The sequence below is a fragment of the Microcaecilia unicolor genome, chromosome 2 (genome assembly GCF_901765095.1).
Source record: "Microcaecilia unicolor chromosome 2, aMicUni1.1, whole genome shotgun sequence".
NCBI classification, from domain to species: domain Eukaryota; kingdom Metazoa; phylum Chordata; class Amphibia; order Gymnophiona; family Siphonopidae; genus Microcaecilia; species Microcaecilia unicolor.
In genome coordinates, this window is record NC_044032.1 from 335209216 (window position 1) to 335233835 (window position 24620).

Consider the following 24620-nt stretch of genomic DNA (forward strand, 5'->3'; position numbering starts at 1 on the left):
ATGCACCAGGAGCCTCCCAGCCAAGCCCCCAGCGCAGCAGTGTTCTCACCTGGTCTCAGCTCGGTCAATTGGGCCACGCTTCCCTCATTCTCACAGGCCTGCTCTCCATGTACCCTCAGCCCTGTTCAAATCCAGTACTGCAATTGCCCCCTCCCCCCTCTTCCCTCTCGTCCCCTCCCTACCCCGTCACCCCCTCCCTTATCTCTGCTTTCCCCCTCCCTTCCCAGTCTAAACCCCCCCAACCACTCTAAACCCCTACTTCATACATATCCCCTCAAACTCAACAGGTCACAACACACACTCTCCCTCTTCACACCACTAACTCTCCCAGTTCCCTTCTCCTATGCCCACTCATCCATACCTCGCGCTATTCCCCCCCTGTGAAAAAAGGGGTTAACAATATATATGTGAGAATTACTGCCCTCCAACCAGAATTGGCTAACCTGAGCTCTCCTCACTGCCCAAGGGCTGAAATCCCAACTTCAAACATATAACCAGGCCACCCTGTTGCCAACTAAGGAACATAAACAAGCAAGATGTTCAACTTCGTGCTAGTACTTGCAGCTTTGAGGACAAAGATCACCAGTGAAGCTGAGGTTTACACCTCTTCCACTGTTATCCTTCTCACCAGCCGACATGAAAGCTCACAACTCCCAACAAGTGAGCTCACAATCCACTTGCCTGGCTTCCTCCGACCACGCACTCAGCCCCTGCACTTCCAGTCCGCTGCAATCTCTAGTCCTCATTGTAGTCTCTCTACAAATGCTTCCAGCTCTGCGGGCTCGTTGAAGAATAAAGATTTGTTTTCATGCAAAACTCGTACCTTTGCAGGGTATAATAGGGCAAACTTCACACCCTTTTCAAACCTGCAAGATGGCCGACAGGTAAGGAGCTCCGTGACCGAGCTCCTGAGGTCCGGAAGAGTGGACTTACTTGGACCGTACTAAGCCGTCTCCAACCGATCTGGAACGGATTGGAATTAACCCGCAACCGACAGGAGACCACAACACCGCGAGGATCTCGCTGCAATTCTGAACAGAAGAGCGAGTGGAAACTGATCGCGGTGGTCTACCTGAGGTCCGGAAGACTGGGCCTACCTAGTCGCGCTGCGCTATCTCCAACCGGACTGGAATGGTCCGGAGCTGACCCGAAAGTAACAAGTAAACCGCAGAACCGCGACAGGCTGATCGCAACGGTGATTGCCTGCCTCGTGGCCACGACGCATCCACATCCCGAACCGGACTGGAGCCGAGCTGGATCCGACAAAGAGCAGGCTCGAAGACAAAGCGAGGAACTAACTAGCTGAATTCCGCCAGACCTACTAAAGGTGGGAATTCTCTGCTCGCCCCTAACATCGCTCCGAACGGCGGCGACGAAAGAACACAGTACTGAGCTTCCTCCACCGCCGAACGCCCAGCAACCGACCACCACGTGACCAGCCTCCGCCACGGACGAACAACACCAGGCCTCCAGAGCTTACCGGAGAACCCCTCGTGGACGGCTTCTCACCCCCCGAGCTCATCCCCGTCACAACTGGCCAGGCACGGCTGCCGGTCAACCATCAAGGCACACGTCACGTTCACCATCCGCCACTGCCGACTGGCACCCACCCGCCTGAACATACCGGAGACCACCTCATGGCCGACATCGGGGACTAACATAGAATTCAGCTAAGAACCTGCTCGCTCCCACGGTGAACTCCAAAATAGCCAAAATAACAGTTTGCTCTGATTAATTTGCATTTACTGCTTTTAGCTAGATTTAAAGTTTAAACCCTGCATTGCTTGCTTACAGATAAAGCTTTAATTGCTCTCAGCGCGATCTAAAAGCTATACTCTGCACTGCTTGCTTTAATAGACGCTTTAATCTAACTTAATTGTCTTGAACCTGATCTAATAGCTGATATTCTGCACTGCCTGTTTTAAATAGATGCTTTAATCTAACTTAATTGTCTCCAACTTGATCTAATAGCAGATATTCTGCACTGCTTGCTTTAAATAGAAGGCTTCATCTGCTCTTAGCCCGATTTAAAAACTTACATTTTGCACTGTTTGCCACACATATAAGGCGTTAATTGCTTTCAGCTATATCTAAGAGTTCTACTCTGTGTTGCTCGATTCAATAGTTCATACCATGCATTGCCTGCTTAAACAGAAGGCTCTAACTGCTTTCAGCTTGGTTAAAAGTTTATACCCTGCACTGCTTGCTTTAAATAGAAGGCTTTAATCCAATTGCTTTCAACCCGATCTAAGAACTATACTTTGCACTGCTTGCTTTAAATAGAAGGCTGTATCTATTAATTTGTTCTCAGATCGATTTAAAAGTTTGTACTTTGCATTGCTGCTTTACATAGAAGGCTTTATTGTGTCCAGATCGTCTCAAAAGCTTATATTCTGCACTGCTTGCTTTAAACAGCAGTTTTTTTTTTTGTTTTTTTTTTACCATGCTCTACCTACTTGAATGCTAACCAGCTGATTATGCTTTACCTACTTGAATGCTAACCAACTGAATATTGCCACAGGGACCAAGCACAGATATGAATATCAGCAAAACACTCCTAACCATTTATTGTCTCACCCTACTCTCACACACAAACACAACCCGTAACCCAGATAACAACAGCACCATAAATCACAAATCAAACAACACTCACATACAGACTATGCCCACCCCAAAGAACATCTATAATAACTCACCCACAACACACCAATCATACGCACAACCTACCAATAACTCGCCAAACCAACGACACAACAACCAACCAAGAGGAAAAATCTCCGAACAGGAACACCACCAACAAAAAGAGGAAAACAACAACAACAACAAACTCAACCACCGAAGACACAGGCAACTAATAAATATAAACACATCGAACCCCCCCACAGAACCATATCGCTCAATCCAAATAGGATACATCAATGCAAGATCAGCAGCAAGGAATTCAGTAGATATACTAGACTGGATCACCACAGACGACTTAGACCTTCTATTCATTACAGAAACCTGGTTCCACTGCCCTACAGACCCCGCCATCTTAGAAGCATGCCCACCAGAATACAAAATCACCCACTGGACAAGGAGTGGAAAAAGAGGGGGCGGAATAGCCATAATTTACAAATCCGAATTCGCCATCACAACCACGGGTGAATCTACCTCACCACAACTTGAAATTGCATCGACAAGAATTAATCACCCAAACCTAATAGGACACCTCAATGCAATCCTATTCTACAGACCACCAGGAAAATGGCAAGACTCCCAAACACAACTCATGGACTTCATCTCGAACACATGTGTATCTGCCACAAACATCCTTATATTAGGAGACATCAACCTACACCTTGAAGATGACACCTCAACAGGCACACGAGAATGCAAAGAATTCCTAAAACTCTGGGATCTACATGCACCCTACACGCAACCAACGCATGAAAAAGGACATACACTGGACATCATAACACACAAATTCGACCCGGACTCAACTATCACAATCACCAATACAAGATGGACACCCACACCATGGTCGGACCACTATAAAGCAAATGTCTCTCTCAACTGGCATAACACACACATAAACACAACCAATAAACATGAGCGAACAACATACACCACGAGAGGAAAAATAGACCCCACAACATTTTGGCAACAGATCTACCAGAACGAATGGTCAACCAATGCTGACACCATCCAATTCCTCCAAGAATGGGACGATTTATGCACAACAACATTAGACAAAATCGCCCCAATCCAAACCAGAACATCACGCAGAAAAAAATGTAACCCATGGTTCACCGAAGAGCTGAAAAAGCTTAAAACACAAGTCAGGAAACTAGAACGTGCATGGAACAAAAAAAGAGATGAACAAACACGGAATGCCTGGAAACTACTCCGGAGGAAATACAAATATACCATAAAACAAACTAAAAGACTACACTACAAGACAATGATAGGACCAAACTACAAAGACACACACAAACTCTTCTACCTCGTGAACAAACTATTAGACACCACACCAGTCACAAACAACAGCAAAGATACACCAGACGTGGACAACCTTGCGAAATACTTCAAGGAGAAAATAATAAAATTAAGACTCCAAATACCTACCAGCCCTACCGAATACGCCACACTCCTAGATTGTCTAGACCCAGAAGACGGAATATATCCAGCAAACAGAACCTGGACCGAATTTGAACTACTATCAGAAGACCTCATCTCTGAAACACTTAGAAGATATGCCAAATCCCACTGCAAACTAGACATATGCCCAAATAACCTCATGAAATCAGCTCCTCAACAATTCACAATAGACCTAACAAACCACGTAAACTTCATGCTACAAAACGGACTTTTCCCAAAAGAAAAAGGAAAGATTTTACTCACCCCCATACCCAAAGACACAAAGAAAAGCGCGAGGGAAATAACCAGCTACAGACCAGTAGCATCCATACCACTAATAACCAAAATAACTGAAGGAATTGTAACTAAACAACTCACAAACTATCTAAACAAATACTCAATACTACACAATGCCCAATCAGGATTCCGATCGAACCACAGCACGGAAACAGTATTAATTACCCTCATGACTAAATTCAAACAAATGATTGCAACCGGCAACAACATACTCCTCCTACAATTTGACATGTCTAGTGCCTTCGACATGGTAGACCACGGAATCCTACTACACATACTTGAATACTTTGGCATAGGAGGAAATGTCCTAAACTGGTTCAAGGGGTTCCTAACCCAACGTTCATACCAAGTCACATCAAATTCAGCCACGTCTGCCGCATGGACACCTGAATGTGGGGTACCACAAGGATCACCTCTCTCACCAACCATCTTCAACCTAATGATGACCCCGTTGGCAAAACTCCTATCAAACCATAACCTCAACCCATATATCTATGCCGATGATGTAACAATATACATCCCTTTCAAACAAGACATCAAAGAAATATTCAATGAAATCAACCAAAGTCTACGCATCATGAACACCTGGGCAGATGCATTTCGTTTGAAACTAAATGCAGAAAAAACCCAATGCCTGATACTCACCTCCCAATACAACACGAACGAATTCACTGCAATAAATACACCTAACCTAAGCCTTCCAATCTCAGAAACATTAAAAATCCTTGGAGTTACTATCGACCGACACCTAACACTCGAAACCCATGCAAACAACACAACCAAAAAGATGTTCTACTGCATGTGGAAACTGAAAAGAATAAGACCATTCTTCCCAAGATCCGTCTTCCGCAGCCTAATACAATCCCTCGTACTCAGCCACCTGGATTACTGCAACTCACTGTACGCCGGATGCAAAGAGCAAATCTTGAGGAAACTGCAAACAGCCCAGAATACAGCAGCCAGACTCATCTTTGGAATACCAAAATATGAAAGTGCAAAACCCATACGAGAGAAGTTACACTGGCTTCCACTCAAGGAACGAATCACGTTCAAAGTATGCACATTAGTCCACAAAATTATTCACGGCGAAGCCCCAGCCTACATGTCTGAATTAATTGACTTACCACCCAGAAACGCTAAGAGATCATCCCGAACCTTCCTCAACCTCCACTTCCATAATTGCAAGGGCCTGAAATACAAGACGCTGCACGCATCAACCTTTACCTACATGAGCACGCAGTACTGGAATGAACTACCGCGGAACCTGAAAACGATCTACGAACAAACCAACTTCCGTAAATCACTAAAGACACTTCTTTTTGATAAAATCTACGGAAGAAACCACAACACATAAAGCTCACACTCACTGTTCAGTTATACATCAATACATCTACTTATGAATTCTTAACCCTAATCTCACTACACCCAAACATTTACTCACAGAAAAATGTGTACCATTTGCTTCATATAACGCCCCTTAATTTCCTGTTGTCTCCTTCCAATGTCTCAATGTTCTTTCAATTGATTTACTCCTTAACGAATTTGATTTTGACTCGTTTAACTCTTCACAATGTAATCCATAACCTGAATTGTAACAAATTGTATTTCCATTATTCATAATGTATTATAAGCCACGCTGAACCCGCAAAAAGGTGGGAAAATGTGGGATACAAATGCAATAAATAAATAAATAAATATAAGCGTTTACAGTGATGCCCCATTGCCTTCCGTTGCTCTGAAACTATAGTCGAGTAGTCTTGAAAAAGTAGGATTCCCCCCCCCCCCCCCTCATATTCAAGTCGCGGCTTGTCCCTATATGCCTGCAAAAGCGCTTCCTTGTCCTTGTAGTTAAATATTTTAGCCAGCACTTGTCGGGGCCGATTTTCATTTGCTCGCACTGCCCCCACTTGATGCACTCTTTCAGCTTGCAGCTGTTCCAGGCCCAACTGTGTGGGAAGCCATTGTTCCACAAACTTCTGTAAGTCCGCTGCTTTAACCGACTCCGGGACTCCCACCATCCGTAGATTGTTGTGCCTGCTGTGGTTTTCGAGATTGTCTGCCTTCTGCGCTAGTTGTTCACACCGCCGTTCCAGCGCTGCCACTTTCCTGCTCGTGCCTTCAGCTAGATCTTTGCAGTGCGATATGCGATCCTCCGCTTGTTGCAGGCGCGTTCCCTGACGTTCTATTGTCTCGCGGATCTGGTCCACTGACGCCTGCAATTTAGACAGCTTGTCCTCCAGCATGGCCGAAATCTGCACCAGATCTCTCACCAATTATGATGGGATCGCTCCTGTCCCCGCCGCCTCTGGAACCGCCGCCATCTTTGGTGTCGCTGCACTGGCACTCTTTTTCCCCCGCAGGGTCTTAGCGGGCATAACCGGCCTTCCACACAGTGATAGGGCCCGCGATCACACTCTGCACCGCTCTCCTCCTTCAGCTTCCCTTTCCTTCAAGTTGGGGATTGCTACGAGGTCCTTTTACAGGTAAATTAGCAGGTTTTTGGGGCATCTGAGTCGGAGCCTGTTTACTAGGCGCCCGCTCAGTCCCGCGTCATCACGTGACCTCCGCTAGACACCTTGTTTAAATCAAATGGGCTTTTGTTTGTGAGGTGACTCTACAGGATATGAAGAACACTAGTCTTGAGCATTTTCATTTTGGGTGACAAAGGCCACCAAAGGTGGTCCTTGCCCCACAGCCTACATTCAAATAGGGCAAGACACTTTGTGAAATAACACAAACCCCTGCAAAAAAGCACCCAAAATCTATACTGAAAACTTGCCGCACCAAAACAGCCCTAACCCACCTATGAAAAGACAGTGCTATAAATATTACAGTGGGACCAAGAGAAGTGTTTCCCTAGGTGGTCCTGGAGCACCCTCTCGCCATTCAGGTTTTCAGGCTATCCACAATGAATCTGCATGAAAAAGATTTGAATGTAATGGAGGCAGTATATGCAAATCAATGTCATGCATATTTATTGTGGATAGCCTGAAAACCTGACTGGCAAGGGGGTACTCTAGAACCAATTTGGGAAACACTGCCCTAGAACACAAAACTCACTACACCATAACAGCCTTAACCTACCTATGAAAGGACAGTGTCATATATATTACACTGGGCTCTCGATCACCAATATACCTACTATTGGGAAACTGGAATAAGCTGCACTGTTACACAGACACTACATGCTAACAGAATCCTTCACCTCAGTCACACATGCAGAACATGGACAGACCCTCATCTATATAACATAAGAGTAGCCATACTGGGTCAGACCAATGGTCCATCTAGCCCAGTATCCTGTTTCCAACAGTGGCCAACCCAGGTCACAAGCACCTGGCAGGAAACCCAAATTGTGACAACATTCCATGCTACCAATCTAATACAGAATAGAGAGCAACAACAAAAATTGAAATAGAGACCCCCCTCCTCTCTGCCCAAGGAAGCCAGACTCTATAAACAGTACAATACTGGTAAAAAAAGAAACAGAAATGCATTTTCACCTGTGCTTTGCAAAATAAAAATAGAAAAAAATGTACCTTTTACAAAGCAGGTACATCTCAGTCCGTACAAAGTATTAAATAAAAATAATTTTCCTCTACCTTTATTGTCTGGGAATTTGGCTGGTCCCAGTCTTTTTTTTCCATGTTCCACGAGTCAGCCATACAAATTCTTTTCCAGGTTGGCCTTTCCATTTCTTCTCTCGCCTCTTGTCTTCTTCCTTTCCTTCTCTACATCTGTTGGCACTGTTCCCTTCTCTACATCGTTTTATGTTCCCACTATGAAATAGCTGTGCATAGAGTTGCCAAGTGATCGACTAACATCAAATTAAAAATAAAATACCCTTTTCTACTGTTTGAACAATTTATTTTCTCATTTGCTTTGGTCCCACTGTCTCTTTTCTGTTTTTCTCCCTTTCTTCTGCCTTTACAGGTTCTCTTGCCCATCTGACATTTCTTCTGTCTCCAAGTGCACCATCCTTCTTTCCTCTGCACCACTATTTGTCCTGTCTAGTATCTCCCTTCTGTGTCTTTTGTCCCTATCCTATTCCCAAGTTCAGCATCTGCCCTTTCTGTGTCCCCACCTCCCCCTTTTTCAGCACAAGCCTACCTGGTCTCCTCATCTCCCCTTTTTCTAATATCTGCCCTCCTGGTGTCTCCATCTCTCCCTTTTCTAACATTGCACTATGTCCCCATCCTCCCCCCTTTCCCAGCATTACCTCTTTCTCCCCATCTCACCCCCTTTTCACCCTTCTACTACTACTACTTAACATTTCTAAAGCGCTACTAGGGTTACGCAGCGCTGTACAGTTTAACAAAGAAGGACAGTCCCTGCTCAAAGGAGTTTACAATCTAATGGACAAAATGTGCAGACAATCAAATTGGGGCAGTCTAGATTTCCTGAATTAGAGGTATAATGGTTAGGTGCTGAAGGCGACATTGAAGAGGTGGGCTTTGAGCAAGGATTTGAAGATGGGCAGGGAGGGGGCTTGGCGTATGGGGTCAGGAAGTTTATTCCAAGCATAGGGAGAGGCAAGACAGAATTCAGTCCCCACTTCCAGTAGTGCCCTCTCTGTGTGTCTATCTCCTTACCCCCCTTTCTAGTAGTGTCCCTGTGCCCCTATCAGTGAACAATGAAGAAAAATGAGTTCAACCTACAGAGTTTATAACTGCGGTTTCTACCAGCTATAATAATTTTTGAAGCTGTTTTAGTGATATTCGATTGTTGTTTCTTTTCTCCTCCAGCTTTTAAGGCACTGCCTATCCAACTGAAACTGCTTTAGACTTGTTACAGATGGATCAACAACAAAAATTACAAGTTGGATGCAGCAGCTTATAAGTTTGCTTGCTTTGTTTCGAGTGAACGGCAAAGGCAACTGCGCGAGGGAGTAGAAACAGATTAACCAAACTGGCTTCCTTGCTTACAGTGGACTAGATACGCTGAGTTCCACTCCTGTCTATTAAACCTTCTTGGGCAGCTTTCTCCCCTCTCCAGCCCCCCCTCACCCCACCCATTCTGAGTTCCACTCCTGTCTATTAAACCTTGGGCAGCTTTCTCCCTTCTCCAGCTCCCCCCCCACCCCATGCTGAGTTCCACTCCTGTCTATTAATCCTTCTTGGGCAGCTTTCTCCCTTCTCCAGCACCCCCCCCCCCCCCCCCGAGTCTTATAGGTTTCATCCGTGGTGATTTTCACTGCCTTCCTGCGCAAGTTTTGCACCTACTCCGAGTCCTGTCTCTTCCGCCCGTTCTCTCCCAGCCGTGTGGTCCTCGTTTTTAAAGCCCTGAGGCGTTCTCCCTCCGACACCGGCGATTCACAAATACTAGGACTAGGGGGCATGCAATGAAACTACAGTGTAGTAAATTTAAAACAAATTGGAGAAAATCTTTCTTCACCCAACGCGTAATTAAACTCTGGAATTCGTTGCCGGAGAACATAGTGAAGGCGGTTAGCTTGGCAGAGTTTAAAAATGGGTTGGACGGTTTCCTAAAGGACAAGTCCATAGACCACTACTAAATGGACTTGGGAAAAATCCACAATTTCGGGAATAACTTGTATAAAATGTTTGTATGTTTGGGTATCTTGCCAGGTGCCCTTGACCTGGATTGGCCGCTGTCGTGGACAGGATGCTAGGCTCGATGGACCTTTGGTCTTTTCCCAGTATGGCATTACTTATGTACTTATTTACATAGCAACAATAAAAAGAATTACAAGTCGTAAGAAGAATATACAATTTGTAGCAAACGTAATATTAATGGGGTAGCGGATAAGTAAATTGAACATAGGAGGAATTAGGTGTAGAAGGAAATGGGCGTTAGGAGGTAGGCATAGGAAGATGGAGAGGAAAAGATTAGGGATAGCAATAAGGATTATGGGAAACATGGTCAATATAAAACAATCGTTGGTAGAATCATGTGGGCATGCTTTAGATAGTTGAATCGTTAGGGTAGGCTTGCTTGACTAGATGGGTCTTCAATGCTTTTCTGAATGGCAGAAGGCCATTGATTGTTCGGATTGGTCTTGGTAGAGCGTTCCAAAGCTGGCTACCCAGAAAGGAAAAATTGGATGCAAAGAAGGATTTGTACTTTAATACCTGTGTAAGTATCACATTCTTGACTGTCTCAGGGTAGTCAGACCAGAATTTTCCTACACTAATATATAAAATCTCTATCAGTTCAGGCGATCCTTTTGGGCTTAAAGAGACATACAATCACAGTACTTATGTTCAGCTTGTTTATGGCTGTTTCCCAAACAAAGATTAAACACTTGACATGGGCATCAAAGTTTTGATCTTTCTCACACAGTGTAAGTAGGAGCAGAACCCTGACTTTTGTTGAGATATGCCAAGTAGAGAATGACAGAGGACTGGGACAAGCGGGTAACCGTGGGGATGAGATGGGGGAGGGACAGAGCCAAAAAAGACAGACTTTGGCCCTGTGTCCTTTTCTAATGCAGACACGGATGCTTTACATGGGGGAATCCTGTGTATTCCTGTTACCAGCATGTCTTCTGAGAGGACATGTTCTATTTTGGGAAGAACTGTGAAAGTCAGGAGAAGTAGACTAAATTCTGAGGTTGTTGATGACTTATTATTCACCCACAGATTAAAAACATCATAACAGTGCTTCATAGGGCATATTTCTCCCCTGTTAGGGCGTACAGAGCAGGTTGTATTTTGTATCACTGGGTGGATTAGAATTCCTTGGAAACAACAGTTGTACAGAATATTGGTTATCTATATAAATAATTCCCACCTCCAACGTTCTGAAGCTCAATCAGCACCTGAAGCTCACTCAGCACCACTCACCCTCACTCATACACTCGCCGTCAACCATGCCCCATCTCTATAGGCTCTCACCGTCACTCACCCTCACTCATAGACCCGCCCTTAGCCACGCCCCATCTCTCTTTAAAATGCACCTCCAACGTTCTAATGAAGCCTCCTCCAAGTTATAACTTTGTAGTTGTGTAGATCGCGATTTCCCCATGAGTGTATGCCCCGCCCTCGCGTCACAACGTGATGACATCAAGGGCGGAGCAATGGTACTCAACAAATAGCATCGCTCACCCACCCCGCCCTCTCGTCAAAACGTCATGACGTCGAGGGCGGGTAATGAAAACAGAAAATAGAAAAGGAGTTAATTGTCTCCGCAATGCTGCCGCAAGCCCACCTACAAACATTTAAAGCGCAAGGTACGGACCACACGTCACCGTTTTCTTCTCTCTCAAAGGATCTCGGCCGCATGCTGCAAAGTTTACTTTCAGCTTTCTACCACTTAAACTGTGTCGCTGGTTGGAGAGCAAGGATGCGAAAGAACTGTTTGCGAAATGGCATGGAAGCCGTGTGGGGAAAAGGGTTTTGTCTTGGTCTCTTTCTTCTTTCTGGCTTTCAGTCCGTCTCCCGCACTACAAGCGCGAGGACAGGGCGAGTGGTGGTCATTCTTTACTAAGCTGTCAGAAGTCTATTACAATATATTTTTGATGCTGACGGGAGGTCTTACTAGATCTCTCTGAAGCTGCTTCAGGGGTTTCCCCCCCCCCCCCCCCCCCCCACACCTGGCAATGGTGCTGCAGGAACAGGCACTAACTGGGAGGGAAGGAGGGAGGGAGAGAGAGGGAAAACACTGGAACTGGGAGGGAGGGAGGAACATGGAACTGGGAGGGAGGGAGGAAGGGTGGGTGAGGACCATGGAACTGGGAGGGTGGGAGGGGGTGGGAAAACCATGGAACTGGGAGGGAGGGGGGAGGGAAAACACTGGAACTGGGATGCAAAACCCTGTAACTGGGGGGGGAGGGAAAACACTGGAACTGGGACGCAAAACCCTCTAACAGGGAGGGAGGGAGGACCATGAAACTAGGAGGGAGGGAGGGGGTAGAGGACCCTGGAACTGGGAGGGAGGGAGGGAGGGGGTGGGAAAACCCTAGAACTGGGAGGGAGGGAGGGGGTGGAAAAACCATGGAAATGGGAGGGAGGGACGGGGTTGAGGACCCTAGAACTGGGAGGGAGAGAGGGAGGGGGTGGGAAAACCCTAGAACTCAGAGGGAGGGAGGGGGTGGGAAAAAACTGGAACTGGGAGGGAGGGAGGGGGTGGGAAAACCCTGGAACTGGGAGGGGAGGTGGGCCCTGGCACAAACTCTCATTCTCACACACACACACTCTGCACCCAGTCTCACTCTGTCACACACACATTCACTCTCTCTATCACACACTCACTCTCACACACTCACTGTAAAACACACACACTCCGAGGAAAAGCTTGCTAGCGCCCGTTTCATTGGTTTCAGAAACGGGCCTTTTATCCTAGTACTTTAATAAAAAGATTTAAATATAAAATCAAAAGTGTTAGAGGCTTGTGCACATGAGGACAGAGCTTACGGGGATGGGACAGGGATGGGGGTCACACTTTGTCCCCATGTCATTCTCTAATGCCAAAACCCAGAAGAAAGTAACAAAAGAGAAAAATAACAAAGTAATGTAGTGGCTTTTATTTTTTTAAGAAATGAAATCATTAAAAAACAATAACACATAGAGAAAACCTTTTGTAGAAACAGGAGAGAGAGCTTTGTTCAGTGTCTGTTCTCAGAGCAGAAAAAAGAAAATTGGTGTACCGAGTTGACCACTGTAAACAGGAAGGACTGCATGTGATCAGAAATTTTACACTTAGTTTAGAGCTCTGGGAGCGCTGCTTCCTACTGGTGATGTGTGATAAAGTCAGGGTTCTCAATGGAACCAAGAGGGAGTTTATGGCATTTTTTTCCGCACAATAGTTTATTGGACTCAGCACTGTCCTGCGTGTCTGTTTGTTCTTAGTAAGGCACTCTGGCCCTGACTGCTTTCCTCTTGCAAGTCCACTGCAGAGGCTGACTTGGTTGTGTGTCTAGAGTTGGTCTTTACTGTTCCACACAGCTTGATTCCAGATGCATAGGGCGTTCACTCCTCAACCGGGCCACTCAGCTGTATTTATGCAGGGTAGATGAGTTCTGTGGGCTTTTATAAAACTGTGCAACTGCTGTGCATGTAAAAAGCTTGTGTAGAAAAAGTGTATGCCTACTTTTACATAATCTGCATATAGGCATTCCCAGGGCCATAGTTTGGGCAGTGCAGACGTAGGGTTGCAGTGTGAATGAGTATTGTATAAAATACAAGTGTATGTATGTGGAGTACAGCCTAGCATTCACTCCTTTAGAGCAGATGTAAATTTATGCATAGGCACTTATGCACTGTTGGGGTACGATCCGGGTGCTTATTTTGCAAAGATATATAGGCATCTATGTTGCCTTTTGCAAATAGGTACTTTATTTAGTCTTCTGTCATAGGGATTCTATTATAAAATCAAGTCCCTAAAGTCCCATTTATTTCAGCGCTATATAACCTTTTCTTGTTTTGTCTCATTTTTCAGGCACAGATTGGTAATTATATTCCTTTCAGACGAGCTAACAGATACTACACAGCAGACAAAAATATTATATGCAGAAATTGTGATAAACGAGGTCATCTTTCCAAAAATTGTCCTGCTTCAAGGGTGAGTGGAAAGGTTGTTTGCGTTTTTGCACTAATAATATAATTTTTTTAAATGAACTTATGAATTTCAGAAGATTGCTACTGTATATCACAATATGGAGCTAAAACTGTACCATGAAACAATTTATATATGGACAATAATTTTTGTATGTAATCTTTCAGGCATGCTTAAAAGTAAATTATTTAACAGTTGTAAGTTTTTGTTTCTTACATGGGACCAAGGTTAATCTTTATTTATTTATAAGTGTTTACTTTTTTTACCTGATTGTTCATTATATCATCCATGTTTCTATATATATTACCAATTGTATCTGTACTCTGACATGGCATAAGTCATGACGGAAATTGTAAGCCACATTGAGCCTGCAAATAGGTGGGAAAATGTGGGATACAAATGCAACAAATAAATAAATAAATAAATACCATCTTCCTGAACAAATTCATTCAAAATGATTTGCTCAATCAATAACAAAAAGCAGGAGAAAACGCTCTGCAGTAATACACAAAGCAACACAGACAGCAAAGGTGATAAAAGGAATAAAGAGCAAACATGAGTTCACCAAAGCAAGCTCTATTGAAGAAGGACCCACACACAGGTGTGTATTGGGTGGTGTGTCTTTGAATATTGGATATTTGAATCTTGGAAAATGCCACCTAAAAGGAATTGTGACTACTGTAAACAAATTATTCAGTATTAATAATTCTGGTTGTTCTCTTGCTCATATCTTACATTTAGGTTGCTGGATATTCACCATTGATCACTGTCTGCGTTCATCTGGCATCCGCTCCATTAGACATCTATTCATAGTTTTTTATTTCTTTATTTATTTTATTTGTAGCATTTGTATCCCACATTTTCCCACCGTTTTGCAGGCTCAATGTGGCTTACATTTGCTGTAGTGGCGGTTGCCATTTCCGGGTAACCGAATTACAAATGGTGCTGCGTTAAGGCAGCATTGGTCAGAGTCTGCCTTTGCGCCGGTTTAGCAGGCTTTTTAACTTGCATGCCTTTAATCATGCAAGTCTCATGTCCACCATCTCCAGAGACCAGCTCCTTTTTGCAGTTGCTTCAGGGCCATAGGTTGTTCATAAATACATGACATAAGAATAGCCATACTGGGTCAGACCAATCGTCCATCTAGCCCAGTGTCCTGCTTCCATTAGTGGTCAATCCAGGTCTCAAGTACCTTGCAGAAACTCAATTAGTAGCATCATTCTATGCTACCAATTCCAGTGCAAGCAATGGCTTCCCCCATATCCATCTCAATAACAGACTATGGACTTTTCCTCCAGAAACTTGTCCAACCTTTTTTAAACCCAGAAATGCAAACCGCTGTTACCACATCCTCCAGCAATGAGTTCCAGAGCTTAACTGTTCTTTGAGGGAAAAAATATTTCCTCCTATTTGTTTTAAAAGTATTTCCATACAATTTCTTTGAGTGTCCTCTGGTCTTTGTACTTTTTGAATGAGTGAGAGATCGATTTACCTCCTTCAGGATTTTGTAGACCTCAATTATATCCCCCCTCGGATGTTTCTTTTCTAAGCTAAAGAGCCCTAACCTCTTTAGCCTTTCCTCATGTAGGAGCAGTTCCATCCCATCTATCATTTTGGTTGGAGTTCTTTGAACTTTTTCTAATTCCACTATTTCCTGTTGATGTCACACAATATTTTCATGTTATGGCCCTGTAGGTCTGGTTGTGAGAGGTTGTTTTCTGGATTTGGTGGAACTTTCTCTTAACTCAGCATGCTAGCCAAATTATAAGCATAAGAGTGAGGATCTGCCCAATTAATACCACTACAATGGGATGGAATAATCTATTTAGCACACTATTTCCAGTATGCTACTTCCCAAGAAAAATACCCACCATGAATGTTTCCTTATGTTCTCTATTTCAGAGGCTAAGTGGTGTATTAATTTTATATCCTTTGTGATTTTCTCAGTTACTATTTTGTTTTCCTTTTTAAGTCGCTCCCAAGGATCTCTGTATAATAAGGTGATCCCATACTTGACTGTAATTGTATTACATTAAAACATAAGGGAATAGGTAAGTCGCTCCTAGGATCTCTGTATAATATGTGCTCTTGCTCATGTCTTACATTTAGGTTGCTGGATATTCACCATTGATCACTGTCTGTGGTCATTTGGCATCCGCTCCATTAGACAACTATTCATAGTTGGCAGCATTGGTCAGAGTCTGCCTTTGCTCTGGTTTAGCGGGCTTTTTAACTTGCATGCCTGTTCCACGTGCAGGGCCCAAGAGACAGGCAGAGCTCCAGAGTCTCAATGCGTGGATGAGACGATGGTGCAGGGAAGAGGGTTTTAGATTTATTAGGAACTGGGCAACATTCTGGGGAAGGGGGAGCCTATTCCGAAAGGATGGGCTCCACCTTAACCAGGGTGGGACCAGGCTGCTGGCATCGGCATTTAAAAAGGAGATAGAGCAGCTTTTAAACTAGAAATGGGGGGAAGGCCGACAGTCGCTCAAAAGCACATGGTTCGGGAAAAGGTATCTTGCAAAGATACCTCACAAACAGGGAAGATAGGGTTTTTGGATAGTGAGGTTGCACAACAGACCGTGGTAGACCAGGTGCCCTTAAATACAACTAAAGATCAGACAAAAGATGTCAAATCAATAGTGTCAGGTACTAAGCATCATGCAAATAAGAACAACAAACATACTCTGAAATGTCTATATGCAAATGCTAGGAGTCTAAGAAATAAGATGGGAGAGTTGGACTATATTGCACTAAATGAAAAATTGGATATAATAGGCATTACTGAGACCTGGTGGAAGGAGGATAACCAGTGGGACACTATCATACCGGGGTACAAAGTATATCGTAGTGATAGGGTGGACCGGACTGGTGGAGGGGTTGCATTGTATATTAACGAGAGCCTTGACTCAGATAGATTACAAATTCAGCAGGACACAAATCACACCTTTGAATCATTGTGGGTTGAAATTCCATGTATAAAAGGGAAAAAAACGGTGATAGGAGTGTACTACCGTCCGCCTCGCCAGGATGAGCAGGTAGACACAGAAATGATAAAAGAAATCAGGGACGCGAACAAAATGGGCAATGTGATAATAATGGGTGACTTCAATTATCCAAATATAGACTAGGTAAATGTAACATCGGAACACGCTACAAAGATACAATTCCTTGATGAAATCAAGGACAGCTTTATGGGGCAACTGGTGCAGGAGCCGACGAGAGAAGGAAAAATTCTAGACTTGGTCCTTAGTGGAGCGCATGATCTGGTGAGGGACGTTATGGTACTGGGGCCGCTTGATAACAGTGACCATAATATGATCAGTTTTGATATTGACCTTGAAGTAACTGTACACAGAAAGTCAAATACGTTAGCGTTTAACTTTAAAAAAGGAGACTATGATAAAATGAGAAGAACGGTAAAAAAAAAACTTAGGGGGGCAACTGAAAGAGTAAAAACTGTACAACAGGCGTGGACGCTGTTCAAGAATACCATCCTGGAGGCCCAGGCCATACATATTCCGCGAATTAGAAAAGAAAGTCGGAACTCCAAAAGACAGCCGGCCTGGTTGAAAAGTGAGGTGAAGGAAGCTATTAGGGCTAAAAGAAACGCCTTCAGAAAATGGAAGAAGGAACCGTCTGAAAATAACAAGAAGCAGCATAAGGAGTGTCAAAGCAAATGCAAGGCGCAGATAAAGAAGGCCAAGAGGGATTACGAAAAAAAGATAGCATTAGAGGCAAAAAAACATAGTAAAATTTTTTTTCGGTATATTAAAAGCAGGAAGCCGGCAAAGGATGACCGAGGGGTAAAAGGGGCGATCAAGGAAGACAAAGACGTAGCGGAGAGACTGAATGAATTCTTTGCTTCGGTCTTCACCGAGGAAGATTTGGGTGGGATACCGGTGTTGGAAATGGTATTTCAAGCGGACGAGTCGGAGAAACTTACTGACTTCACGGTAAACCTGGAGGACGTAATGGGGCAGTTCGGCAAACTGAAGAGTAGCAAATCTCCTGGACCGGATGGTATTCATCCTAGAGTACTGATAGAACTGAAAAATGAGCTTGCGGAGCTACTGCTAGTGATATGCAACTTATCCTTAAAATCGAGCGTGGTACCGGAAGATTGGAGGGTGGCCAATGTAACTCCCATTTTTAAAAAAAGCTCCAGGGGAGATCCGGGAAATTATAGACCGGTGAGTCTGACGTCGGTGCCGGGGAAAATGGTAGAGGCTATTATTAAAAACAAAATTACAGAGCACATCCGAGGACATGGATTACTGAGACCGAGTCAGCACGGCTTTTGTGTGGGGAAATCTTGCCTGACCAATTTACTTCAATTCTTTGAAGGAGTAAAGAAACATGTGGACAAAGGGGAGCCGGTTGATATTGTGTATCTGGATTTTCAAAAGGCGTTTGACAAGGTACCTCATGAAAGGCTACAGAGGAAATTGGAGGGTCATGGGATAGGAGGAAATGTCCTATTGTGGATTAAAAACTGGTTGAAGGATAGGAAACAGAGAGTGGGGTTAAATGGGCAATATTCACAATGGAGAAAGGGTAGTTAGTGGGGTTCCTCAGGGGTCTGTGCTAGGACCGCTGCTTTTTAATATATTTATAAATGATTTAGAGATGGGAGTAACTAGCGAGGTAATTAAATTTGCTGATGACACAAAGTTATTCAAAGTCGTTAACTCGCGACAGGATTGTGTAAAATTACAAGAGGACCTTACGAGACTGGGCGGCTAAATGGCAGATGATGTTTAATGTGAGCAAGTGCAAGGTGATGCATATGGGAAAAAAGAACCCGAATTATAGCTACGTCATGCAAGGTTCCACGTTAGGAGTTACGGACCACGAAAGGGATCTGGGTGTCGTCGTCGATAACACGCTGAAACCTTCTGCTCAGTGTGCTGCTGCGGCTAGGAAAGCGAATAGAATGTTGGGTATTATTAGGAAAGGTATGGAAAACAGGTGTGAGGATGTTATAATACCGTTGTATTGCTCCATGGTGCGACCGCACCTTGAGTATTGTGTTCAATTCTGGTCGCCGCATCTCAAGAAAGATATAGTACAATTGGAAAAGGTGCAGCGAAGGGCGACTAAAATGATAGCGGGGATGGGACGACTTCCCTATGAAGAAAGACTAAGGAGGCTAGGGCTATTCAGCTTGGAGAAGAGACGGCTGAGGAGAGACATGATAGAGGTATATAAAATAATGAGTGGAGTGGAACAGGTGGATGTGAAGCATCTGTTCACGCTTTCCAAAAATACTAGGACTAGTGGGCATGCGATTAAACTACAGTGCAGTAAATTTAAAACAACGTGTAATTAAACTCTGGAATTCATTGCCGGAAAATGTGGTGAAGGCGGTTAGCTTAGCAGAGTTTAAAAAGGGGTTGGACGGTTTCCTAAAGGACAAGTCCATAAACCGCTACTAAACGGACTTGGAAAAATCCAAAATCTCAGGAATAACATGTATAGAATGTTTGTACGTTTGGGAAGCTTGCCAGGTGCCCTTGGCCTGGATTGGCTGCTGTCGTGGACAAGATGCTGGGCTCGATGGACCCTTGGTCTTTTCCCAGTATGGCATTACTTATGTACTTATGCAAGTCTCATGTGCATCACCCCCAGAGACCAGCTTCTTTTTGTTCAGTTCCGGAGTGGGTATGGATAGGTCAGTGGAAACATACTGCATCATTGATCTGGAATAACTAAATCACATCCTGTAATCCTAGTGACATCACATAGATATAGATTTAATCCTTCATTTACTACAAACAGCTTACCATTAGCAATAATAAATGGGCAGGTAGTTCTAATACAGACACAAGAATGGGAATATAGAACTTAATGGTACCTGTGCCTTTCATTTTTCTAATGATAACAGTAGTATAGTAGTTCTATATTCCCATTCTTGCAAGCAATTATCATAGTAACTTCCTAGGTTACTATCACATGGGTCATTCCATGTCAAGTGGTGTAAAATTGAAAAAAATTCCCACTATCATGTTCTCCAATTTTGTTCAAATTTTATCTGTTGCGCGAGTCAGGTGTTAAACGAACTTTCCCAAAATTTGAGGTCTCTAACTGGAATAGTTGCAGTTCTGAAAGGTTGTCAGTCCATGAGCGTGCGACATTTACCAAAATGCCATTTTTGGGGTCTAATAAAATCTAAATACATCTATAAGAATGGCTAAAAAATTCAAATCCTGTACAGTTTTTGATGCTAATTCTGATGAAATACATTTTAACATTATGGATGCAAAATCCAGTCAAACAAGTTGACTCAGTGTGCATCAAAATTGGTCGCGACTCTTCGGAACATATTTGGACCAATATTCAGACCGCAACAACTTCCATGCAAAGATATAGACTTGAAATTTTGAACAAGCATTATGCTTGTGCTGGACACAATACTGCCAGATTTGCAACTAACCAGCATCTATAACCGCCCTGCAGGATCTCTTCAAAGTTGGCACTGTCAACGCAAATGGTAAAATGTACCAGAGTTCAAAGCAATTATTAAAAAAGTGTCTGCCTGAATCAGCTTGTGAATAGTATCATCTGAAAGAGAAAATTGTGCTCTACAACACTGATATGTTTTTGTTTTGCATTGCCACCATTAAGTAGCCATTTACTCAGGTCAAAGTATGTTATATTTTGTGTGCGCGATGTATTGCGTTGGTCCATGATGGCTGAGCCATTACTGGTTATCACATTGAAACCAGCATCCCCATCGCCATAGGGGCCACGCCCGATAGCCATGCAGTAACAGCCACGGGTGGGTTTCTTTACTGCAGGTTCCCAAGCCTGATTATGGGTTTCTTTACTGCAGGTTCCCAAGCCTGCCTTCTTCAGTTACTTCACTGCAGGTTCCCAAGCCTGCCTTCTTCAGTTACTTCATCATTCTGAAAGCATCATTGATCTGCAAGAGAATGGTTTCAGGGAAACTATATTGCCGAGCAGATGATGTCACTGATGGAGCTGGTATAACAGCAATGATAAGTTGTTCTGGGATCCAGCAAGTATCGCGTCTTACCGGCCAATAAAATGAAGTAGTGAGACCATGAGGATGCATAAAGCTTATGAAAGCATCTTTCTGTTCAACTGACGTTTCACAAATGTTTCCAATCCACCATAACAGCACACAATAAATGATTGGACAATCAACGAATAAAATACAAATGAATAAATAATTATATCAATACTTTTAAGCGACTATTAAGACTCAATTTCCTAGAAATGAAGAAAAATTAGCGCATCAAGCGTACTAAATATAACATATTTTGACCTGAGTAAATGGCTTCTTAATGGTGGCATTGCAAAACAAAAACATATCAGTGTTGTAGAGCACAATTTTCTCTTTCAGATGATAATGTTCTTAAGCTGATTCAGGCAGACTCTTCTTTAATAATTGGCTTTGAACTTTGGTACATTTTACCATTTGCGCTGACAGTGCCAACTTTGAAGAGATCCTGCAGGGCGGTTATAGATGCTGGTTAGTTGCAAATCTGGCAGTATTATGTCCAGCACAAGCATAATGCTTGTTCAAAATTTCAAGTCTATATCTTTGCATGGAAGTTGTTGCGGTCTGAATATTGGTCCAAATATGTTCCGATGAGTCGCAACCAATTTTGATGCACACTTGTTTGACTGGATTTTGCATCCATAATGTTAAAATGTATTTCATCAGAATTAGCATCAAAAACTGTACAGGATTTGAATTTTTTAGCCATTCTTATAAATGTGTTTGGATTTTATTAGACCCCAAAAATGGCATTTTGGTAAATGTTGCACGCTCATGGACTGACAACCTTTCAGAAAAGGGGGTCTAGATCTGCAACTATTGCAGTTAGAGACCTCAAATTTTGGGAAACTTCATTTAACACATGACTCGCGCAACAGATAAAATTTGAACAAAATTGGAGACAAGATGGTGGGAAGGTTTAGACCACTTGACATGGAATGACCCACTTACAAGATAATTATTTCTATTTACAGCAGTACATCGAAGGAAATGCAGGGTCATGGTATGGTACCATGAGATGTCTTTGATTTGAAAGGAATTCGCTGAACCATCTGAACACAGTCTCTCTTAATCCTATCTGAGCCAGGCGTTCGAGTAGCAATGTGTGGTTAATTGCATCAAATGCTGCCGATACATTGAATTGGAGAAGAATTACTTGGTCGCCTTTGCATAGCTGTTGTTTGACATATGTAGTTAGAACTAGCAGCAATGTCTCCGTACTATGTGACGATCTGAAGCCAAATTGCGACCAGTGTAAAATAGAAATTTTTCCAGATACAATGAGAGATGTTTATTAATGTAGGTTTCTAATACTTTAAAAATAGGTATGTTTTGCCAATGGACAGTAGTTTGCAGGTGATGTTATGTCTAGCCCAGATCCCTTCAGTAGTGGAGTGAGAACAGTTTTGCCATATCAGGAGGAAGATAGCTAGTTTTTAACAGCTCGTTGAGATTATCGAGTAACCAGTTTACTGCTTCCATAGAGATGGATTGAGTAGGTGTTTTTAACATTGATCCAGGGAGCAGTTGGCTCTGGAGCATTTCAACAGCATTGATCTTGCATCCTCAACTGTTAGTGGTTGAAAAGATTCCCTGTTTTGAGTCCTTGGGTTGTAGGATCTCTGGTGATTAAGGTTGAGCTACAGGTTGGACTATTTTCTTCTGTTGGTGTAGCTTTAGATATTTCGGTCCTAATTTGGAGGATTTTGTTGGTGAAATGATCAGCTAGATCTTGGCAGTGGGACATGTTTTCTGTGAATGTTTATCTTTATTTCTGGAAGCTAGTGTTTTAACTAAGGAGAAAAGTTTTTTTGTTGTCAAGATCATCTTGACCTATTAGGCTGTTATGGCATTGGCATTTTGAGTCAGCTACCTTATTTTTGTAGCATCGGAAGGCTAACTTCCATTTGGATTTATCAGTAGTATTTTTGTTCTTTCTCCATTGCTTTTCAAGGCATCGACATTCCTTTTTTAGGGTGAATAGTTTCTCTATAAACCATGGTGAATTTCTGGGTGTCTTGTCCTTTTTAGTGGTAAATTGAGCAATTTTGTCTAGTATGGCTTTCACCTTGGTGTTCCAGTGGGATTTGATTGAACCATGTGTAGAAAATGCAGTAGTGAGGGAATCTATTAGCTCAGACCAGGAAGTGTCATTGATTTTACCTTTGGTGGAGATGAGTTTGGATGATTTGTGTCTAAGTTTGACATACAGATATCAACGATGAAATCCAGTTGGAAGTGGTCAGACCATGGTACTGGCTTTCATTTGAATTAACTAATGAAGCTGTTAGGATAGGAAGTCATGAAGTCTAACATACAGCCTTTTTCATGAGTTTCACTCTTGGAGAATGTAGTTAGTTTGCCGTCCTTCAGGAAAGATTTGAAGTTGTGGACATCGGTGTCTGCATCATTTTCCAAGTGTAAGTTTAAGTCTCCCAGAAAAATAATCTTTGAAAATTGTGACATGGCAGAGGATGTAATCTCTTCAAGTAGGGGTTCTGCCTTGGATGAAGCTCCCGGAGGACAGTAAATGAGGAGTAGGGTGATACAAGATCAGCATAGCTATTTTCATCTTTAAACAACAACAACAGCCCCTGAAAATGATTCTTCATTTCTAAGAACAAAAATACAGCATGCCTTTTTGATTATAATAAAAATAGCAAAGAGCAATAAATCTCTGGTCAGCAAGAAGTGGCGTTGAGTTACTGAGGTCCCCTATTACTAATCCGCGCTAGTTATTCTTGGTGCGACAATGCCAACAAAGCCTTTTCACTTTGAATGGGATTCATCAGCATTGCCATGCGGGAATCACTATCGCAGTTTGGTAAAAGAGGCCCTCAGTTAAATATTGATCTATGATTAATCTTGAAAATATATCTCGGTAAACACTTTGTGCATCCCTAACCTATATGAGCACTATTGTAATAGTCTTCCTTTTTCTTTCTTCTTTCATCCATCCTTTTCGCTCATACAAGTTAACAAGGTTACTCTAAACCTACATTAGTGAATTTTGACTCTCTTTCATAGGCAGATGATCAAAAGCAAACGCCGGTGCTAGAGACTGTTAGCGCCATACTAGCACCAGCGTTTGCTACCGCCCCATGATCAGAGCCCATGAGCGTGTGAAACAATGCGCTCGAGGGCTCTTTGCGCAAGTAGCATGCAAATGCATGCTAAACAGGGCTTAGCGCATTCATCGCCAATGATCAGCGGTCAGCGCGCCAAAATTTGGGTCGCTGGCTGTGGCACACCCTACGCCAGCTCCGAGCTGGTGTTAGGGTTTGCAGATCATTGGGGAGGAATGGTGAGCCCTGTCCAGCATGCAGTTGCATGCTGGCAGGCCCCCGCTGCCCCCCAAAGCAAACCTGCCAACAGGGGGCTGGAGGTCCGGCAGATCTCTGGTCCCCCCCCCCCCAGGTTCAGGGAGGGCTGGAGATCCGGTGGGTCTCCAGCTCCCCCAAACCCCCAGAAAATGGTCCCTGGTGGTCCAGTGGCCACCGGCCAAACCCCCTCCCTCCCAGCGAGTGACGGGGGGAGCTGGAGTTCCGGCGGACCTCCGGTCCCCCCTGACGATCCCATCCCCCCCCCAGGTTCAGGGAGGGCTGGAGATCCAGTGGGTCTCCAGCCCCCCCCCCCAACCCCCAGAAAATGGTCCCTGGTA

At 43.6% G+C, this 24620-nt stretch overlaps 1 protein-coding gene across 1 annotated transcript in view; it reads left to right on the forward strand.

Moving 5' to 3' along the window:
* ZCCHC7 (zinc finger CCHC-type containing 7) overlaps nt 1-24620 on the forward strand; it is a 746336-nt gene that overhangs the window by 235203 nt on the left and 486513 nt on the right. The window contains exon 4 of the mRNA XM_030194364.1: nt 13816-13938. Coding sequence (XP_030050224.1) covers nt 13816-13938 — 123 coding nt within the window. The remainder of the gene's footprint in view (nt 1-13815; nt 13939-24620) is intronic.